The 18,815-nt window shown below is 40.6% G+C and overlaps 1 protein-coding gene across 1 annotated transcript in view; it reads right to left on the bottom strand.

The window, feature by feature from the left end:
* The window catches only part of LOC130124788 (phospholipase B1, membrane-associated-like), a 36,336-nt gene extending 22,722 nt beyond the window's left edge, over positions 1–13,614 (bottom strand). Inside the window, exons 1-12 of the mRNA XM_056294137.1 lie at positions 13,494–13,614; positions 12,908–12,961; positions 11,441–11,501; positions 11,294–11,328; positions 7,862–7,946; positions 4,427–4,478; positions 3,826–3,906; positions 3,590–3,655; positions 3,426–3,490; positions 2,595–2,670; positions 2,229–2,336; positions 392–466 (exon numbers count right to left, since the gene is read on the bottom strand). Coding sequence (XP_056150112.1) covers positions 392–466; positions 2,229–2,336; positions 2,595–2,670; positions 3,426–3,490; positions 3,590–3,655; positions 3,826–3,906; positions 4,427–4,478; positions 7,862–7,946; positions 11,294–11,328; positions 11,441–11,501; positions 12,908–12,961; positions 13,494–13,545 — 810 coding nt within the window. The 5' untranslated portion in view covers positions 13,546–13,614. The remainder of the gene's footprint in view (positions 1–391; positions 467–2,228; positions 2,337–2,594; positions 2,671–3,425; positions 3,491–3,589; positions 3,656–3,825; positions 3,907–4,426; positions 4,479–7,861; positions 7,947–11,293; positions 11,329–11,440; positions 11,502–12,907; positions 12,962–13,493) is intronic.
* Positions 13,615–18,815: the final 5,201 nt, after the last annotated feature.

The raw sequence follows: 18,815 nt of genomic DNA on the forward strand, positions 1-18,815 counted from the left end.
AAAGTCCTTGTAAGGATCGTACTACAAATATGTCTAACTTGTCAATTAATCAATACTAATACTGGATATACTAATACTAATAATTAATAAATCTAATACTGGGCCCTAAATTGCTGTTTTTCTTTACCATAGGAAAACATCTGTCAACGGGGTGAGACTATTTAATTTGTTTCCAGTGCAAATCAAATTTCAATAAACCCTCTCTGAATCTTTTATTTTCTCAAGTGTCTTTTTATTGACTCCAGTAGAGTCATCTGCCACATCCTGAGCCGTCTCCCAGAACTGACGCTTCCAGAAAAGTCAGGAAAATGGTTAAATCGCAGTGGACACGAGGAATAGACAATCTGTGAACAGATTATTTTTAAACTTTCTGCAATTTGCTCGGCCTTACCAAGTTTGCCCACATCTGTACCAACATGTTGTCAATTTGGCGCCGCGCTTGTGACTCAGATGGAGCGCTGCCACTCTGTGGAAAGACCACGAACAAAACCGTTAGAAATCTTCAGCTCTTCCCGTAATAAGACATCCTGGACACTTACGAGTCAATTACAACCAAGCGTGGAATATCATCATCATCATCATCATCAGCATCATCACCATCACAGAAACAAGGGTACTACTACTTTCGGCAGCTCCCATTAGGGGTCACCACAGCGGATCATCCGTGTCCATCTCTTCCTGTCCTCTGCATCTTCTTCTGTCACACCAGCCACCTGCATGTCCTCCCTCACCACATTCATAAACCTCCTCTTTGGCCTTCCTCTTCTCCTCCTCCCTGGCAGCTCCATATTCAGCGTCCTTCTCCCAATATACCCAGCATCTCTCCTCCACACATGTCCAAACCATCTCAGTCTTGTCTCTCTTGCTTTGTTTCCGAATCGTCCAACCTGAGCGGTCCCTCTAATATACTCCTTCCTAATCCTGTCCTTCTTCATCACCCCCAATGAAAATCTTAGCATCTTCAACTCTGCCACCTCCAGCTCCACCTCCTGTTTTCTCGTCAGTGCCACTTTCTCCAGACCATATAACATAGCTGGTCTCACAACCATCTTGTAAATTAAGTTTTATTATTAAGTTATTATTAATTAAGTGACCCTAGTTGTGATCTGTGTAGCTAGGAGCAGTGGGCTGCCGCCTTCATGCTGCACCCGGGGACCAACTCCAGTTCTCTTCCCATTGCCTTGCTCAGGGGCACAGACAGGAGTATAAACCCTAACTTGCATGTTTCTTTTGACGGTGGGGGAAACCGGAGCACCCGGAGAAAACCCACCACTGACACGGGGAGAACATGCAAACTCCACACAGAGGACAACCCGGGATGACGCCCAAGGTTGGACAACCCTGGGGTTCGAACCCAGGACCTTCTTACTGTGAGGCAACAGCACTAACCCCAGGGCCACCGTGCTACCCGAATCCTTCCCTTTAACTCTTGCTGGCACCCTTCTGTCACAAATCACTCCTGACACTCTTCTCCATCCACTTCACCCTGCCTGCACTCTCTTCTTCACCTCTCTACTGCACTCCCCGTTACTTTGTACAGTTGACCCCAAGTATTTAAACTCATCCACCTTCATCACGTCTACTCCTTGCATCCTCACCATTCCTCTGTCCTCCCTCTCATTCACGCATATGTATTCCGTCTTGCTCCTACGGACGTTCATTCCTCTTCTCTCCAGTGCATACCTCCACCTCTCCAGGCTCTCCTCAACCTGCTCCCTACTCGCGCTACAGATCAGAATTGCATCCATGAACATCCTAGTCCACAGAGACTCCTGCCTGATCTCATCTGTCAACCTGTCCGTCACCATTGCAAACAAGAAAGGGCTCAGAGCCGATCCTTGATTTAATCCCACCTCCACCTTGAGCCCATCTGTCATTCCAACCGCACACCTCACCACTGTCACACTGCCCTCATACATATCCTGCACCACTCCTACATACTTCTCTGCCACTCTCAACCTCCTCATACAATACCACATATCCTCTCTCGGCACCCTGTCGTATGCTTTCTCTAAATCTACAAAGACAAAATGAAACTCCTTCAGAAACACAGAAACAAGGCCATTGAATCCTTAAGGCCTTTGAGTAAAGGACGTGGATTTGAAGCCCATAGCGCTCATCCATCTCGGCATGTATCAAATCCAAGAACGCATAAAAACAGCAATGCAAAATGGTGCAAGTACAAAGCATTGTACAGAAGGAGCGATAGAGGGATGACTGTAACTCACAGCCATAGAGGCCGGGTCCGTGATGAAAGGTGTGTCCTGCAGAATGACAGTGAAGTCATCTCTGTCGCCATACCACTTCTTTTTTACCAGGTGGTCATCCAAGGACTCCTGTTCAAAGTCAAAAGTTTAAGTATGAGAAACTCATTCAGCTTTTAAAGTGCTATAACACTAACTCTGTACCCATGGCTGCTTAACCATCGCAGTTGCAAAATTACCCAGGACACAACTCAACCGTCTTATATTTGAATCAAATCTAACATCATATTTCAGCTCAATAAATGCACTGAGTGAGCCCAGGTTACACTGCTGACTACATAAGTAGGGAAGAAATAATATGAGAGACGAAGAGCGGAGATCGTGACTCACCTGCAGGACCTGAATAAGCACGGGCCTCAGAAGTCTGAGTTCTCCCTCACTGTTTGTTTCCATACATGGACACATTCTGCCAATACAAAAAAAACCCAAATAAACTTAATCTGTTAAAACAGTCATAATGTTTAAAGACTGAATCATTTATGGTGTTTCAAATTTGATTAGGAACCTGAGGACATACAGGGGAGGACATATTAAAGAAAGACCAGGGATGTCCATCCACCCATCCATTATCTGAACCACTTATCCTGCTCTCAGAGTCACGGGGATGCTGGAGCCTATCCCAGCAGTCATTGGGCAGGGCCAACACACACATACACATTCACACCTAGGGACAATTTAGTACGGCCGATTCACCTGACCTACATGTCTTTGGACTGTGGGAGGAAACCGGAGCACCCGGGAGAAACCCACGCAGACACAGAGAGAACATACAAAGTCCACAGAGAGGACGACCCGGGATGACCCCCAAGTTTGGACTACCCCGAGGCTCGAACCCAGGACCTTCTTGCTGTGAGACGACCGCACTTATCACTGCACCACCGTGCCACCCAGGGACGATGAGGGACCAGGGATGTCATGACACATCAATAGGCTTTCAATTGTAAATGGAAAACATGCTCTTTGGAACTTTTTAGATCGACCACTAGTGAAAATCAAAATCCCTTGGGCCACAAATTTTATGGAAAATAAATAAACCTTTGACAACCTCAAATTGCATTAAAAGCTCAGCTAAGCATCTTGTGCTCGAAAACTGTCCCCATACCAGTAAAATACCACGTCAATAAACCAAAGGGCAAGGCAGTGGTGTGACCATGAGCAAACCTGTTGTGGTGGTAGGCGTCGTACTCTCCGTCCCAAACTGCAACGCTGACGATGGCATGCTTCAGCTGCAAAGAAATTGGACATAGACACGAAGCAAAGACTGTGAAGACCGGTAACAAAGTGGTTGTCAGTGTGGAGAGTATATCATAAACCCTTCCACAAACCTCAGAATGCAGCAGCTGCAGAGCACGCTCCACCTCCCGAAGGGCCGAGCTGACAGCCGGCTCAATCTGTGCACACAAACACAAAAGGCTTTTCTGTGGAGGTTTTCAAATCGAGGGTCTCAGGATCGAGAGCGGTTTCTACAATCCTTTGCTACTTGTTGCGTGAATGTAAAGTCCTCTGAGACAGAGACGGTGATTTTAGAGCTAACTATATGAATAAACATGAGTTGACATACTTGGTGGTCCTCAAAGACACAGAGCTGATCCACCTGAACAAAGAGAAGCACCAGCTTCCATTCTCCCTCCATATCAGCGGCCTGTGGGGGAAGATATGGATACAAGATACAGGGGAGATTATTACATGTTAGCGCCTAAAAACATCGTTAGCCACTGTAAGTAATCATCTGGTGGTTAAATGTATGCTTTGACGTATATTTTCTGTGGAGTTTTTTCTCATCCGAATTGAGGTTCTGAGGATAGGGGAGAATCATACATTGGCACTTATTCTAGTTTCACCTATTGGAGAATGCAATGAGGTCATGAAAACCTTTGGGACTGAACTGTGATTTATGGCTGACACAAATTAAATGTGACTTGACGTGACTGGACATCTTAAATTGTCCTGGCTTGTTTTTCCCCACTTGGCAATGCGTTCTATTTTGTTTCAATACAGCCTCATTCTAATAAGCTCCTGTTGGGGAAATGGGAACACAAATGTAAAAAAAAAAAATTAAAAAAAATCCAAAATATTGTTCATGACGTAAAAAAAAAAAAGAAAGAAAAAAATAGCCAACCACGGTTCAAAATGACAAGGTGTGTGGGATGTCACTCCTGTACCTGGTCGCTGTGCAGGTAGAGAGACAGTTCTTCGGCTTGCTCCACCAGCGTCCTGCAGAGAGAAATGTAAGGGTCAGGAATCAGGAACACTTTATTTGTCATTTCACTTAATATACTTGCGTACGTGAAATGAAACGAAACATCGCTTCCCCCAGCTCACAGCAGTGCAACACAAAGACGAAAACACATATCCAAAAACTACAAGAACACATATATCCAAACTAGAACACATATATCCAAAATAAACACATATGTCCAAATTAAAACACATATATCCAAACTAAGGACACATATATCCAAACTAGAACACATCACCAAACTAGAGCACATATATTCAAACTAGAGCACATAAATCCAAACTAAGAACACAAATATCCAAACTAGAACACACACCAAACTAGAACACATAGTATATCCAAATGAAGAGCACATATATCCAAACTAAGAACACATATTTCCAAACTAAGAACACATATTTCCAAACTAAGTACACAAATATCCAAACTAGAACACACATATCCAAACTAGAACACATAGTATATCCAAATGAAGAGCACATATATCCAAACTAGAACACATATATCCAAACTAAGAACACATTAATCCAAACTAAGTACACATCACCAAACTAGAGCACATATATTCAAACTAGAACACATATCCAAACTAGAACACATATATCCAAACTAGAACACATATATTCAAACTAGAACACATATATTCAAACTAGAACACATATATCCAAACTAGAACACATATGTATATCCAAACTAAGAACACATTAATCAAAACTAAGAACACATATATCCAAACTAGAACACATATATCCAAACTAAGAACACATATATCCAAACTGGAACACATCACCAAACTAGAGCACATATATTCAAACTAGAACACATATATCCAAACTAGAACACATATATCCAAACTAGAACACATATATTCAAACTAGAACACATATATCCAAACTAGAGCACATAAATCCAAACTAAGAACACAAATATCCAAACTAGAACACACATATCCAAACTAGAACACATAGTATAGCCAAACTAAGAGCACATATATCCAAACTAGAACACATATATCCAAACTAAGAACACATTAATCAAAACTAAGAACACATATATCCAAACTAGAACACATATATCCAAACTAAGAACACATTACTCCAAACTAAGAAAACATTAATCCAAACTAAGAACACATATATACAAACTAAGAACACATTAATCCAAACTAAGAACACATATATCCAAACTAAGAACACATATATCCAAACTAAGAACACATATATCCAAACTAGAACACATATATCCAAACTAAGAACACATTAATCCAAACTAAACACATATATCCAAACTAAGAACACATATATCCAAACTAAGAACACATTAATCCAAACTAAGAACACATATATCCAAACTAAGAACACATTAATCCAAACTAAACACATATATCCAAACTAAGAACACATATATCCAAACTAAACACATATATCCAAACTAAGAACACATATATCCAAACTAAACACATATATCCAAACTAAGAACACATATATCCAAATTAAACACATATATCCAAACTAAGAACACATATATCCAAACTAAGAACACATATTTCCAAACTAAGAACACATATTTCCAAACTAAGAACACATTAATCCAAACTAAACACATATATCCAAACTAAGAACACATATATCCAAACTAAGAACACATTAATCCAAACTAAGAACACATATATACAAACTAAGAACACATTAATCCAAACTAAACACATATATCCAAACTAAGAACACATATATCCAAACTAAACACATATATCCAAACTAAGAACACATATATCCAAACTAAACACATATATCCAAACTAAGAACACATATATCCAAATTAAACACATATATCCAAAATAAGAACACATATATCCAAATTAAACACATATATCCAAACTAAGAACACATATATCCAAATTAAACACATATATCCAAACTAAGAAAACATATATCCAAACTAAGAACACATATATCCAAACTAAGAACACATATTTCCAAACTAAGAACACATATTTCCAAACTAAGAGCACATTAATCCAAACTAAACACATATATCCAAACTAACAACACATATATACAAACTAAGAACACATTAATCCAAACTAAGAACACATATATACAAACTAAGAACACATTAATCCAAACTAAACACATATATCCAAACTAAGAACACATATATCCAAACTAAACACATATATCCAAACTAAGAACACATATATCCAAACTAAACACATATATCCAAACTAAGAACACATATATCCAAATTAAACACATATATCCAAACTAAGAACACATATATCCAAATTAAACACATATATCCAAACTAAGAACACATATATCCAAATTAAACACATATATCCAAACTAAGAACACATATATCCAAACTAAGAACACATATTTCCAAACTAAGAACACATATTTCCAAACTAAGAACACATATTTCCAAACTAAGTACACAAATATCCAAACTAGAACACACATATCCAAACTAGAACACATAGTATATCCAAATGAAGAGCACATATATCCAAACTAGAACAGATATATCCAAACTAAGAACACATATATACAAACTAAGAACACATTAATCCAAACTAGAACACATATTTCCAAACTAAGAACACATATTTCCAAACTAAGTACACATATATCCAAACTAGAACACATCACCAAACTAGAGCACATATATTCAAACTAGAACACATATATATCCAAACTAGAGCACATAAATCCAAACTAAGAACACAAATATCCAAACTAGAACACACATATCCAAACTAGAACACATAGTATATCCAAACTAAGAGCACATATATCCAAACTAGAACACATATATCCAAACTAAGAACACATTAATCCAAACTAAGAACACATATATCCAAACTAAGAACACATATATACAAACTAAGAACACATATATCCAAACTAAGAACACATATATACAAACTAAGAACACATATAGCCAAACTAAGAACACATTAATCCAAACTAAACACATATATCCAAACTAAGAACACATATATCCAAACTAAGAACACATATTTCCAAACTAAGAACACATTAATCCAAACTAAGAACACATATATCCAAACTAAGAACACATATAGCCAAACTAAAAACACATATAGCCAAACTAAGAACACATTAATCCAAACTAAACACATAAATCCAAACTAAGAACACATATATCCAAACTAGAACACATATATCCAAACTAAGAACACATATATCCAAACTAAGAACACATTAATCCAAACTAAGAACACATATATCCAAACTAAGAACACATATAGCCAAACTAAGCAACAACAACAAAAAATATTTTTTCAAATATGAGATGGTAGCCAAAATCATTGGGGGCATGTGGTCGTTTGTACCTGGGTTGCACAAATTCATCGGAGTACAGGTTTGTCTTGTGCAACGAGGGACTGGTCAGCGCAGGGTTGAAAAGAGTCATCAGCTCTGACGGGGAGAAACCAACACAAAGATCAAAATCCATATTCAGAATTCAATCATTCATACGCATTTTAGGTTTTTCACACTGATTCAAAAAATGTCAGTCTCAAACATCGAAAAATTATATTAGCAATATCAACATACCTTTTACAACCTTTATTAAAAGTTTAAGCCATATTTAGAAATTAAATGTTAATTAGTATGTATATCAACACACTAACTTTAAATGAAATATTTGTGTGAAAAAAAAGGTTTCTTGAACAACACCGGTAATGAGGTGATGACGTTTAGACAGCGAGCTTTACTCTGAAAGTGCAATTCAGCAAATTAACGCCTTTAAGTACTGAATTAAGTTTTTCAGTATGCCATGGTCGACACGTTGCTGTCGGTCTGTTATTCAATACAGTCTGTGTTTGCACAGACGTTTTATCTGTATAATGTACCGGCAGCATTCTCTATCTTCTGAAGTGCTTTCTGATAAAAAGATGAATAACAAATGTCTGCGTACCGTCCTGAAGTTCACAGGGGTTGATTGTAATAAATTATCAAGGTTGGCCCAGATATGAGGGGTGTAAAGACAGCACACACACGCACACACACACACACACATACACACACACACACACACACACACAGTGACAATATTCCACATATACACGCTGAATAAATAACACACAGTGTGTTCTGGATGGTAGCTCGTGTCCTGTTTGGGATTTAAGTCAGGACAAGAAGTGCTGTTGCTTCCTCATATCCTATCCAGAATCCCCCCGGCTTCAGCCGAGTTAATATGACTATTGAGACGGTACTTAAATGGGCAGCAGCAGCCGACATTAATAGGATTAGATGTTCACAGCACATGTCCCTGTCTAATACTGCAATTTGACAGCCATCATATTTAAGGTTTCTGAAAATCAAAATATGAGTCCGTCCAGGATAATGATGGGATATAGCATTTATAAGCACAAACCTATCAATGTCAGCGTTCACAATCACAGTGCTGAATGTAAAACAATCCAGGTATAACCATAAGAAAGAAATGAAAGCCACTTTATTTTCTCATTGTGTTCTTTCAATGAATTTGTTCTCTGCATTTAACCCATCCTATTGTACAGGAGCAGTGGGCAGCTGCAGTGCCCGGGGACCAACTCCAGTTCTTCTTTCCACTGCCTTGCTCAGGGGCACAGGCAGGAGTATTAACCCTAACGCGCACGTCTTGCTGCTTCTTTTCACCTGGCAGTGAGGAGTTTCACCAGAGGGATGTAGCACGTGGGAGGATCGGGAACTGGGAGGGGCATAGCGAATTAGGGGGGGGGGGCACCATGACTGACCAGAGGAGGCGCTAGTGCAGTGACCAGGACACATACCCACGTCCAGCTTCCCACTCGCAGACACGGCCAATTGTGTCTGTGGGGACACCCGACCCAGCCGGAGACAACACGGGGATTCGAACTGGCGATCCCCGTGTTGGTAGGCAACGGAATAGACCGCTCCACTACCCGGATGCCCTGCATGTCTTTTTGATGGTGGGAGGAAACGGGCGCACCCAGAGGAAACCCACACAGACACGGGAAGAACATGCACACAGTAAGGACACTGGACGGCCTGGCGTTTGAACCCAGGACCTTCTTGCTTTGAGGCAACAGTGCTACCCACTGGGCCATCCTGCTGCCCACAATTTACAACCATAAATAATTTTGTTATGTCTTTTTTATAAATGTGTTTTTCTGTCAATATAGATGACCTGTATATGATGTGTAACTGATGATTTAATATGCTGATCGCCAGGCAGGATCTCTACCACGCACCAAAAAAAAAAAAAAATCCGAACAACTTTTTCATTTCTTGGAGTGTCATTAAACTGAAAAACTTACTACAAACCACTTCCTCTATGTAAATCTAGTAACCCATCGCAAAGCACATACATATGGTACTTGTCACAGTCACGCATGGCTCCAGGATTTCAGTTTTGGGTGGGGCAGGCCGATTATGGATGGGCCTGGAATTCCCTAGGGGGGTTCGGGGGCATGCTCCCCCAGAAGAAAAATTTTCAATATTGATATTTTAAATGCATCAATTTGGTGCACTTTGAGACCAAAATCGAGCTAGATAGAATAACAAATGTAATCACAGAAAAAACCCTCATAATTCATTCAACACTGACAAAATGAGCCAAAATGTTAAAAATTACTCAATGCATAATATATATTGCTTGAACAGCAGCAGTACCATCACTTGCCAACGTTGAAAGCCAGTGAGTGACCATTTTGAACTATAATTCTATCACTGACCGACCAATAGAGGACGCAACAGGTCTGTGACCAAGCAACCACAGCCCAATCAAAGGCCTTGTCCCAATACCCACCCTACGCGCTACCTAGGGTGGTGCAGTTTGGTATTACAGCGTTGCGTAGGGCATGCAAAGTCCCCTTTGGGAAGGAGGTTTAAATGAATTGAATTGGGACGCCCGAGTAACGCGAGCAGAGCAGCGAGCCAGTATTCAGAACTCGCTCATAACGTTATCTGTCATGTAAAGACATGCGTGTCTCGTGAACTTGCTTGCGCATGAACATCAACATATAAAATTATGCTTATTAAAACTATTTTTAGCACAAAATCATGCGATTACTGGCTGATTTCGAATCATTTATGACTAAATGAAAATTTGCAAAAAATAATATATATAATATTTTTTTTTGGGTAGGAAAATTGTAGGGTAGGCCTGGTGAAAAGTGGGTGGGCCTAGGACTGTCAGGCCCACCCATAACGCCGTGCCTGGTCACAGTGTCAAATCCTCAAAGCCTCCCTAGACTAGACCATAGACTCATCCCCACTGCTCCCTTCTATATTCCAAATACTTTCAAAATGCTTTTAATCTGCACAACTCTATCTTCCTCTCTGCAAAGACAATATTAAAAACATTCTTGATAAAGGCTGTGATTCATTTCCCCAAATGGCAACATTAAATCTGTCCCTCTCACTGTACTATGTGTGTATAATGTACTAGCTACTGCTTTGTGTTTAACTCCGATGTGCTGCATTTAGCCTGCATGCTTTTGCCCTTTGCCCTCGTGGCGATGTCTCTTTTCACCTAGCTGTAACTGGCTTAAAATCCTAAATGGACTTTTGACTTCAGTTCAGGGCAAGAGACGTGGATTATAGGACTCGTCGAAAGAAGGAAATGATCCGTGAATATGTGCTGCAGAAACAAATGGCGTCTAAGTACTGTCTGCCAACCCACGTCTGCTGCTCTGCTGACTCCATACCCGTGTGTTGGAGTCTGTGAGGATAGCCGATAGTGGGAGGATGCTTTAGCACGTGGATGTAAAACAATAAAATAAAGTAGGGAACTTTACCCTGGAGTCTTGATGCCACGCTGGACAGCTCACTGCTGCAGGGAAGGAGAGGGTTACAGGTCTGAATATTGCTAACCAGTCAATACCAGGCCTCAGCATGATGACAAATAGTATTGCGTGTTGGAGTTGAACCGGGTCTTTACTCACCTGTGTCTATGAAGTCCGATCGATGACAGCACCGCCACATCTGAGGGCCTGACACTGTTCACTTCAGAATAAAGCAGAGAGCAGAAAAGTTCCAGGGATTAAATTCTGAATAAATGTAAAAGCCAAATAATTTCTCAGTGTCAGGGCCGTGAGACTGTAGATAACCGGGGGAGGATTATACTACCAGAGACAACCACGTATTTTAGTATCACGCACATGAATCAAATACAGTACTGCTGCTAGTCTGAAACAAGAATATTGTAGTTCCGAAGGATATATCCCGAATATTCCCAAATGAGGGGGGGTAGTGTAATGACAATGAATGAGTAGACTCGCTAGCCAGTTGGCTAACAGGTCGGACCCTTTAGCTGACTGATTAGCGCAGTTGCCCGTGGTGTGGGCGACCCGGGTTCGCGTCCCGGCTGCCCACTGAATTCGCTACAATACGTTGTTTGATTTATCAGTATGTTGGTGTAAAGTGGGATGGATCCATGTGTGGACACCCTGATGGCCACCTAGAAGATGGTCATGGTGCAGATGCACAGTTTCAGAATTCAAGACTATTTGTACACGAATTCAGTGCTCTTGGTCTTTTAGTTACTGTCATTCAGGCATCTGAATGTCAGTTGAAAATATCTAAAATGGTAAATGGACTGCATTTACACATCGCTTTTCTAGTCTACCGACTGCTCAAAGTGACTCCAGTATATGTCTCACATTCACAGTCATACACTGATGGTGGAGGCTGCCATGCAAGGCTCCAACCTGCTCATCAGGAGCAGTTAGGGGTTCAGTGTCTTGCTCAAGGGCGCTTGGACACGCATCCTGGAGGAGACGGAGATCGAACCAGCAACCTACCGATTACTAGACGACCCGCCCTATCTCCTGAGCCATGCCACCTAGCCGAATCTCAGTGTAATAGGACACTGGCTTTGGACAAATATTGTTTTTGAATATTAATTAATTCAACTGCAAAAACTCATTGGAAGTACTACGTACACAGTATGAACTCTGGCTTGGGTCTGATTACCCATGTATCACTGCTGCATCAGTTAAGATCAGTGATTGTTATAATCACTACCAATATAGTATCTGTACATGAATACTGTTTTTTGCATTTTCTGCATTTATTCCATTATTAATGCCAACCATGAAGTTAGCACAAAATATGCTTTGAATTATAGAAACATTATAAAATTTGAAGCAGAGACGAAAGAAAAATATGTTAATTTGGAGAGAGAAATTCCAAATTAAATTCAATTGTATGCACGTGTTACAGCAATGTGATCTTGAATTTGGCCCAAACAGACACAGTATAATAAAGACTTCTGTTCAATAAAAACCGCAATACAAGGTGGTCTATCAGAGGATGTACTCCATAGTTACTATTTGTCTGAGGCTTGATATCAGACCAGTAAAGCCCCAGCTGATCAGCTGTGCTGCAGACCTGTTGTCTGTGTAACTTACCGGTATGAGGGGCAGATGGTGAAGGGGAAATCTCGGGGCAAATCAGCGTAGTGACTGTGAGCGAAGAGAGATAAGAAATATGGAGGATGAACAAATTGTACATGATTGCCGCGCTGTTAAACATCACATCAGCAAACATAACAAGAATGGTCTGTGTGGCTATAGTGTCATTATCATATTATTGAAGCAATGACTCCCAAAGGCCATTTTAAGGTTTGAAATAAACATTAAAAAAATTTTTTTTGATCTGAGAACAGCAAGGGCAAACTAAGTATTCAGAGCAAAAATTAATTTCATACATTCAGATAAAATCATCCCCCAGTAAGAATTTCCAAAAAAATCTCATTGATGAACAAAAAAATGGTACCAAATTTTCACAGGTGAAAAATAAAAACATCCTGGCATTAGTTCTCTGGTAAAGCTCATCAACACAAATATGATGCCCCCGCCTAGCTACAACCACAGTAAACGATAATCAGGAGCAACCTGACAGCACGAATAAACTCAGCCAGTTTAAAACAGCGATTATCAGTTTCTGAGCCAGCAAAGAAATAGACAAACACAAGAGTATCCAAAGAAGGAAGACCTGGTGTCCATAAGACTCCCAGCAGCACCAGTATAACCAGTGGCGAACACATCCTATGTCTACTGATGGCAGTGAGTGTCCTTCTGGGTCTGATCCGTCGTTCTCTTCCTTTCTGTCGAACCGTCTGGCTATCTTTCTATGCTGTCCCACTACCTTCAGTGATAAGCAGTTATACCTGGCCAAGGTCAACCGTTCGCATCATGAATATGCAGTTGAGGGGCGGGGCCGAACTCCTGCTTGAAGGCCATGGCCATGAAACTTGAGTTTTGGAGAGTACGCGGATGGAGCCGGAGTGGCAAAGGCCGGATGAAATAATGCAAGTGTAATAAAAGAAAGGTCGGCGATGTGACAGAATCTGATTCTGCGTCTGGGTTCTTGCAGGGTTTCATAACAGATTTGGGTTTCAAGACTCGATCTGGTTGTCAGCTCGTTTTGCCTCTGGCTGAGTTTAATCTAATAATACAAGAGCAAACAAGAAAATTCAATACTCGATAAGGGCATCGAACAATATATAATGATCACAATGCTTTCGCAGCTTGTTCATCAAATGGGATGTATGGAGATAAGCTGCTGAAAAGTCTTCGATTATGAAGCAAATGACTGGATTTAACTGTGAGCTCAGGCACTATCAAGACCACTAAAAGAGCAAGGGAAAGCAAGTTCATGATTACAACAGTTGTCTTTAAGGAAGAGGTATTTCTTATCTGGTCCGAGATGAGATAAGTGATGGGGATTAAGCTGTTAACGTGTCCCTTCAACAAGCTGCGCAACTCTTTAGCCAACACGCAATACGGCAGCTGAGATAGGCTTGCCCATCCCTGTGCCGCTGTTAGCAAACAAATGCAGCTTGCAAGTAAAAGTCAGTTGTCCTTGACTAATACAGATGGACAACAGATAATGAATAAATAAATGGACTGCATTGATATAGCGCTTTTCTAGTCTACCGACCACTCAAGGCGCTTTACAGTTTTACAGTGCTTTACAGCTTTACACTGAAGCTGTAAATACATATATAAATATATATATAAATATATCACCGTGACCCTGAGTAAGGATAAGCAGTTTGGACGATTGAATGAATGACTGAATAGATATATATGTAAATATAAACACAATATTTAATACAATATATAATACAAATATATAATAATATAAATATGTGTGCTGTAATACAATAAAAATTGTTATTGTATTACAACGATCTGTATTTTTACAACGAACGTGTTCTCTGCGTTTAACCCATCCTATTGTATAGGAGCAGTGCGTCTACCCTGTGATGGCCTGGCGGCCTGTCCAGGGTGTCTCCCCACCTGCTGCCCAGTGACTGCTGGGATAGGCTCCAGCATCCCCGTGACCCCTGAGTGCAGGATAAGCGGTTTGGATAATGGATGAATGGATGTGTGTGTGTACATATAACTTTGTTAAAAGAAACACACAACGGTAGGGAAAGTGCTCAACAAATAAGGAACAAAGTTTGATTGCTTATGGCATGAAAAAGGCTTGTACTGTCTCATAAAGAATTTACTTGACTCACTGGATTATATATTTATATATATACACACACACACACACACAAATACACATAAATATATAATACATATATATATTATGTTTATAGCTCTACTGTGAAGACAGCTGTTTTGAAGCACACGTTGACCTTGTTGGCTTGAGGTCTCTGTATCTACTCTGTAAGGTCATGCATCACGTCATGCTGAGGATGGAAGGCCCACTGTTAAACCAGCAGAAAGAACAAATACCGGCTGGATTACTGGGAGAGAACTGAAACCCTCCTTGTGCTGCCTGCACTAACACTTGGTGGGATCTTCTTGTGTTAGCCCCAGATTTCCTGGACAGGGTAAAACAAAGTAACGCTTTACTTGCCAACCTACTTCCTTGTTGTCTTTGCAAACTTCGTGGGTCACTCGCCCGCTGTGTCGTCAATGCCGCTCGCCGGTGGCAAGATTGATGGTCTGAAAGCACAATGCCGTCTGAATATTTATGAGTATTTTACCGATTATTTCTTGTACTTTGGATTTAGAGTGTCTCCGATGCCGAACAAGTCGTGAATAATTTGAGGAGCCAGGTTTTTTAGCAGAGGAGATGATGACCCCAGAAGTTATCTGGAACTTTACGTAAGCATGGCGGTTTCAAGTTTTGTTTTTTTCAATTATAAACTGCTATGAAGATAATGACTTTATTGATTTGTTTTATGAGATGTCATCAGAAAAAAAGAGGATTAAAAGATATCTTCTGTTATGTCATCCAGATGCTCCAGTGATGCACTGGTCATCAACCCGCTATCAAACTTCAGAATCTGCGCCCTGATTACACAGGGAAGGACAAAAGCCAACTCTGTTCACCTTAACTAGCCTTCATTCCTGAAACTATGTGCCTGAATAGTTGGTTGTAGCCATGCTTCTCAGAGGTTAATCACCCCTGATGCAGTTGGAGCATGTTCCTGTCCAGTTTCATGCATGTAATGGTATAAACATACATGAACTTGGGGAAATGTATGCACATCGAAAAATGTGCATCCATTTTGTGAAGCCCAGCAATAATGATAACCTCCTGCCAGTTGTCTGCTAATAGTAAATAGCTTTCATTGGTGCTGCAAGGTTTACAATGGATATTTTCACATGCCGCTTCCGGTGTGGGAAGATGGTGGCGCGAACTTACGTTTGCGGCGGCCTCACCCAGTATTGTCCATGCAGTGTTTTTGTCCATGTCTAAGTTTGTGTTTTCGTTTGATGACTGGGAGAGCTGGCATTGGATCGGCTGGGGGAGCCTGGTCTGCTGCGTGCGGTGGGCCCAGGGACCACGGCCCTGCCTGGAGCTGCACCTGAGGAGGAAACACAGAGGGCGGTCTGACAGGATGCGGAAGCGGGGCAGGCTAAGCTAACTGCTAACCCATGCAGACCGTCAGTCCGACGGTCATCCTGGCGTTCGCTCTCTTGGACAGTGAATTTATTTATGTATTTATTTTATGTTGGATATATGAGTTTGTAGTTTGGGTGTGTTCTTGTAGTTTGGATGTGTGGTTGTCTTTGTGTTGCACTGCTGTGGGCTGGGGGAAACGATATTTAATTTCATGTGTGCTGGTGCATGGAATGAAATGACAAATAAATGTTCCCGATTCCTGATAAATGCAACACTTCAACGAGATCTTATTTTTCTCACCGTGCAACTTCCGACACTAAAAAGCCACGTCAATCTAAACTTGTTACTCTTGGACTGGTGTTTCAGACACAACCAAATTGGTTCAACTCGTATATTGTTCTTATAGAACCTGTTAAAAATTGAATTTGGAAGGGTTGAAGATTTTCGCCTTACTTTGGGTGTTTGCTTTTCTTACTAATCTGCATGCACTCTACCATTATCCCTGCAAAGTCTGCATGTCTTTGTTATTCCTGTCCGCTTCTTGTCCATGCTCTAGTCTGTGTCTTATGTTCATCAGACTTGTGGGACATTTTTAAACTGCGGTTTTATAAAAGTGCAATGCAGATAAAGTTATTGCTATATAATTGTGGTTATAGGCCGCCCATATAAAACTGGCCGGCTGTGCGTCTTGTGTATTAGCTGAGGATTGCCTCTCATATTCTCTTTTTAGAGTTCATGCATACATACACAAACACAGGAACACATCTTACTTGTACACATTTTTAACTTATTTTAGCTTTTGGTCTTCGTGTGTGTATATCTTATACTGCGTTTGCTGTGTTTGTCTGTGTCTGTCTTGCACTGTTTGGTGAAGCCACAGCCCTCATTTCATTTTTAACATGTGCCTGCACATTGTTTTTAATGACAATAAATTGAATTGAATTGAATTGAACTGAAAATGTACAGCTTATGTCTCGTGAGTCCTGTGTCTTACCTGTGTACATTCTAGCTACAGCTACTGTATATATATTCCTTTAAGTTTTGGACTTTCTCTTCTCTCAGATCTCCAAGTTGCGAGCCTTAAAGGAAAAAAACCATACTTAATTTCAATGCATAACTCACAAAACACAAATACACACATGTATACACACAGGGGCGCAACAAGGGGGGGGTGCAGAGGGTGCAATGCACACAGGCACCGCATCAGTGGGGGCACCAAAAGACCGTACGCAAAAAAAATATATATATATATATATTGTAATTAAAAAATATAACATGTAATTATATATTCTAATCCAAAGTTCTCATCTAAGTAATAATATGTATAAATGTTAAACTTTAAAAAAACAAATAGGCCTATAAGCAGAAATTGTTTACTGCACACTGTACTTTTGGCGCCCCCGCTGATGAGGCACCTGTGTGCATTGCACCCTCTGCACCCCCCCCCCCCCCCGTTGCGCCCATGTACACACCGAGAACCCGGACTAGGCACAAATTTTGAATTTGCTCTGAGAAATGTGCATTTTTCAAGTCATGATTTAAACTCCCCATCATGAGATCCTGAATGTGTTGGAAAGGTGAGACTTATCTATGGCATATTAATCAGCCGTCTGAGATGATAATCACTTTCACTGTAACCCTGATAAAACGGATTGCATTTACAGCCCGTTATCTTCTCTCAAGGACAGTACAGTGTGCACAACCTCCTGTAAAAGCATAGTGCATAGGTTTATTTACTGGCACTCTGCTTAGCTTTCATAATTAGACTGACCAGTGTGCTCAGCGGATACACAAATCAATACACAATGCCATGCGAACGTTCACATTTTCTGTCTAGCATTTAGAAATGAAATTTTACTTAACCTACCCTTCTTCAACCTCCTGGGTAACTACCTGGGCTCCCTGCTGGCCCTTGTGCATTGTAAAGAGGGGGTGAAGGTGGGGGTGACATTGCTGGATGTGGGCAGTGTTGTACTGTAAAATTTGTATCCCTGAAAGAACATTTGCCCTGTATCCATGACGTCGCAGGTACAATCTTTTTGTAACTAGTTTAGATTATTTTGTACATTTATTTTTTACCATTTTAGATTGTCTAACGGTTTTACAGATAAAGTAGCATATACCACAAACAAGTCGATTTGCAACTGGAAAAAGGCATGCTATTTTTTTAAAATGTTGATGATACCAAAACGTTTTAAAAATCAATAAAAGCGATCAAAGAAAATTTAATCAGTTCATCTAGATACGTTTATTGAGAGAAACGTTCCATCACTAATCTAAGTGACCTCCTCAGTTTAAACTGACTGTAGGTATCCTCACCCTTATCCATCTTATTCCTAGCCGCCATGATACATTGCGTGAATTATGGGCGCGACTTCCGGCGCATCCTGTCACTGAACAGGAACCGGCGTTTATTCCTATTAATGACCTGCACAGCAGTGCATT

The sequence above is a fragment of the Lampris incognitus genome, chromosome 15 (genome assembly GCF_029633865.1).
Source record: "Lampris incognitus isolate fLamInc1 chromosome 15, fLamInc1.hap2, whole genome shotgun sequence".
NCBI classification, from domain to species: domain Eukaryota; kingdom Metazoa; phylum Chordata; class Actinopteri; order Lampriformes; family Lampridae; genus Lampris; species Lampris incognitus.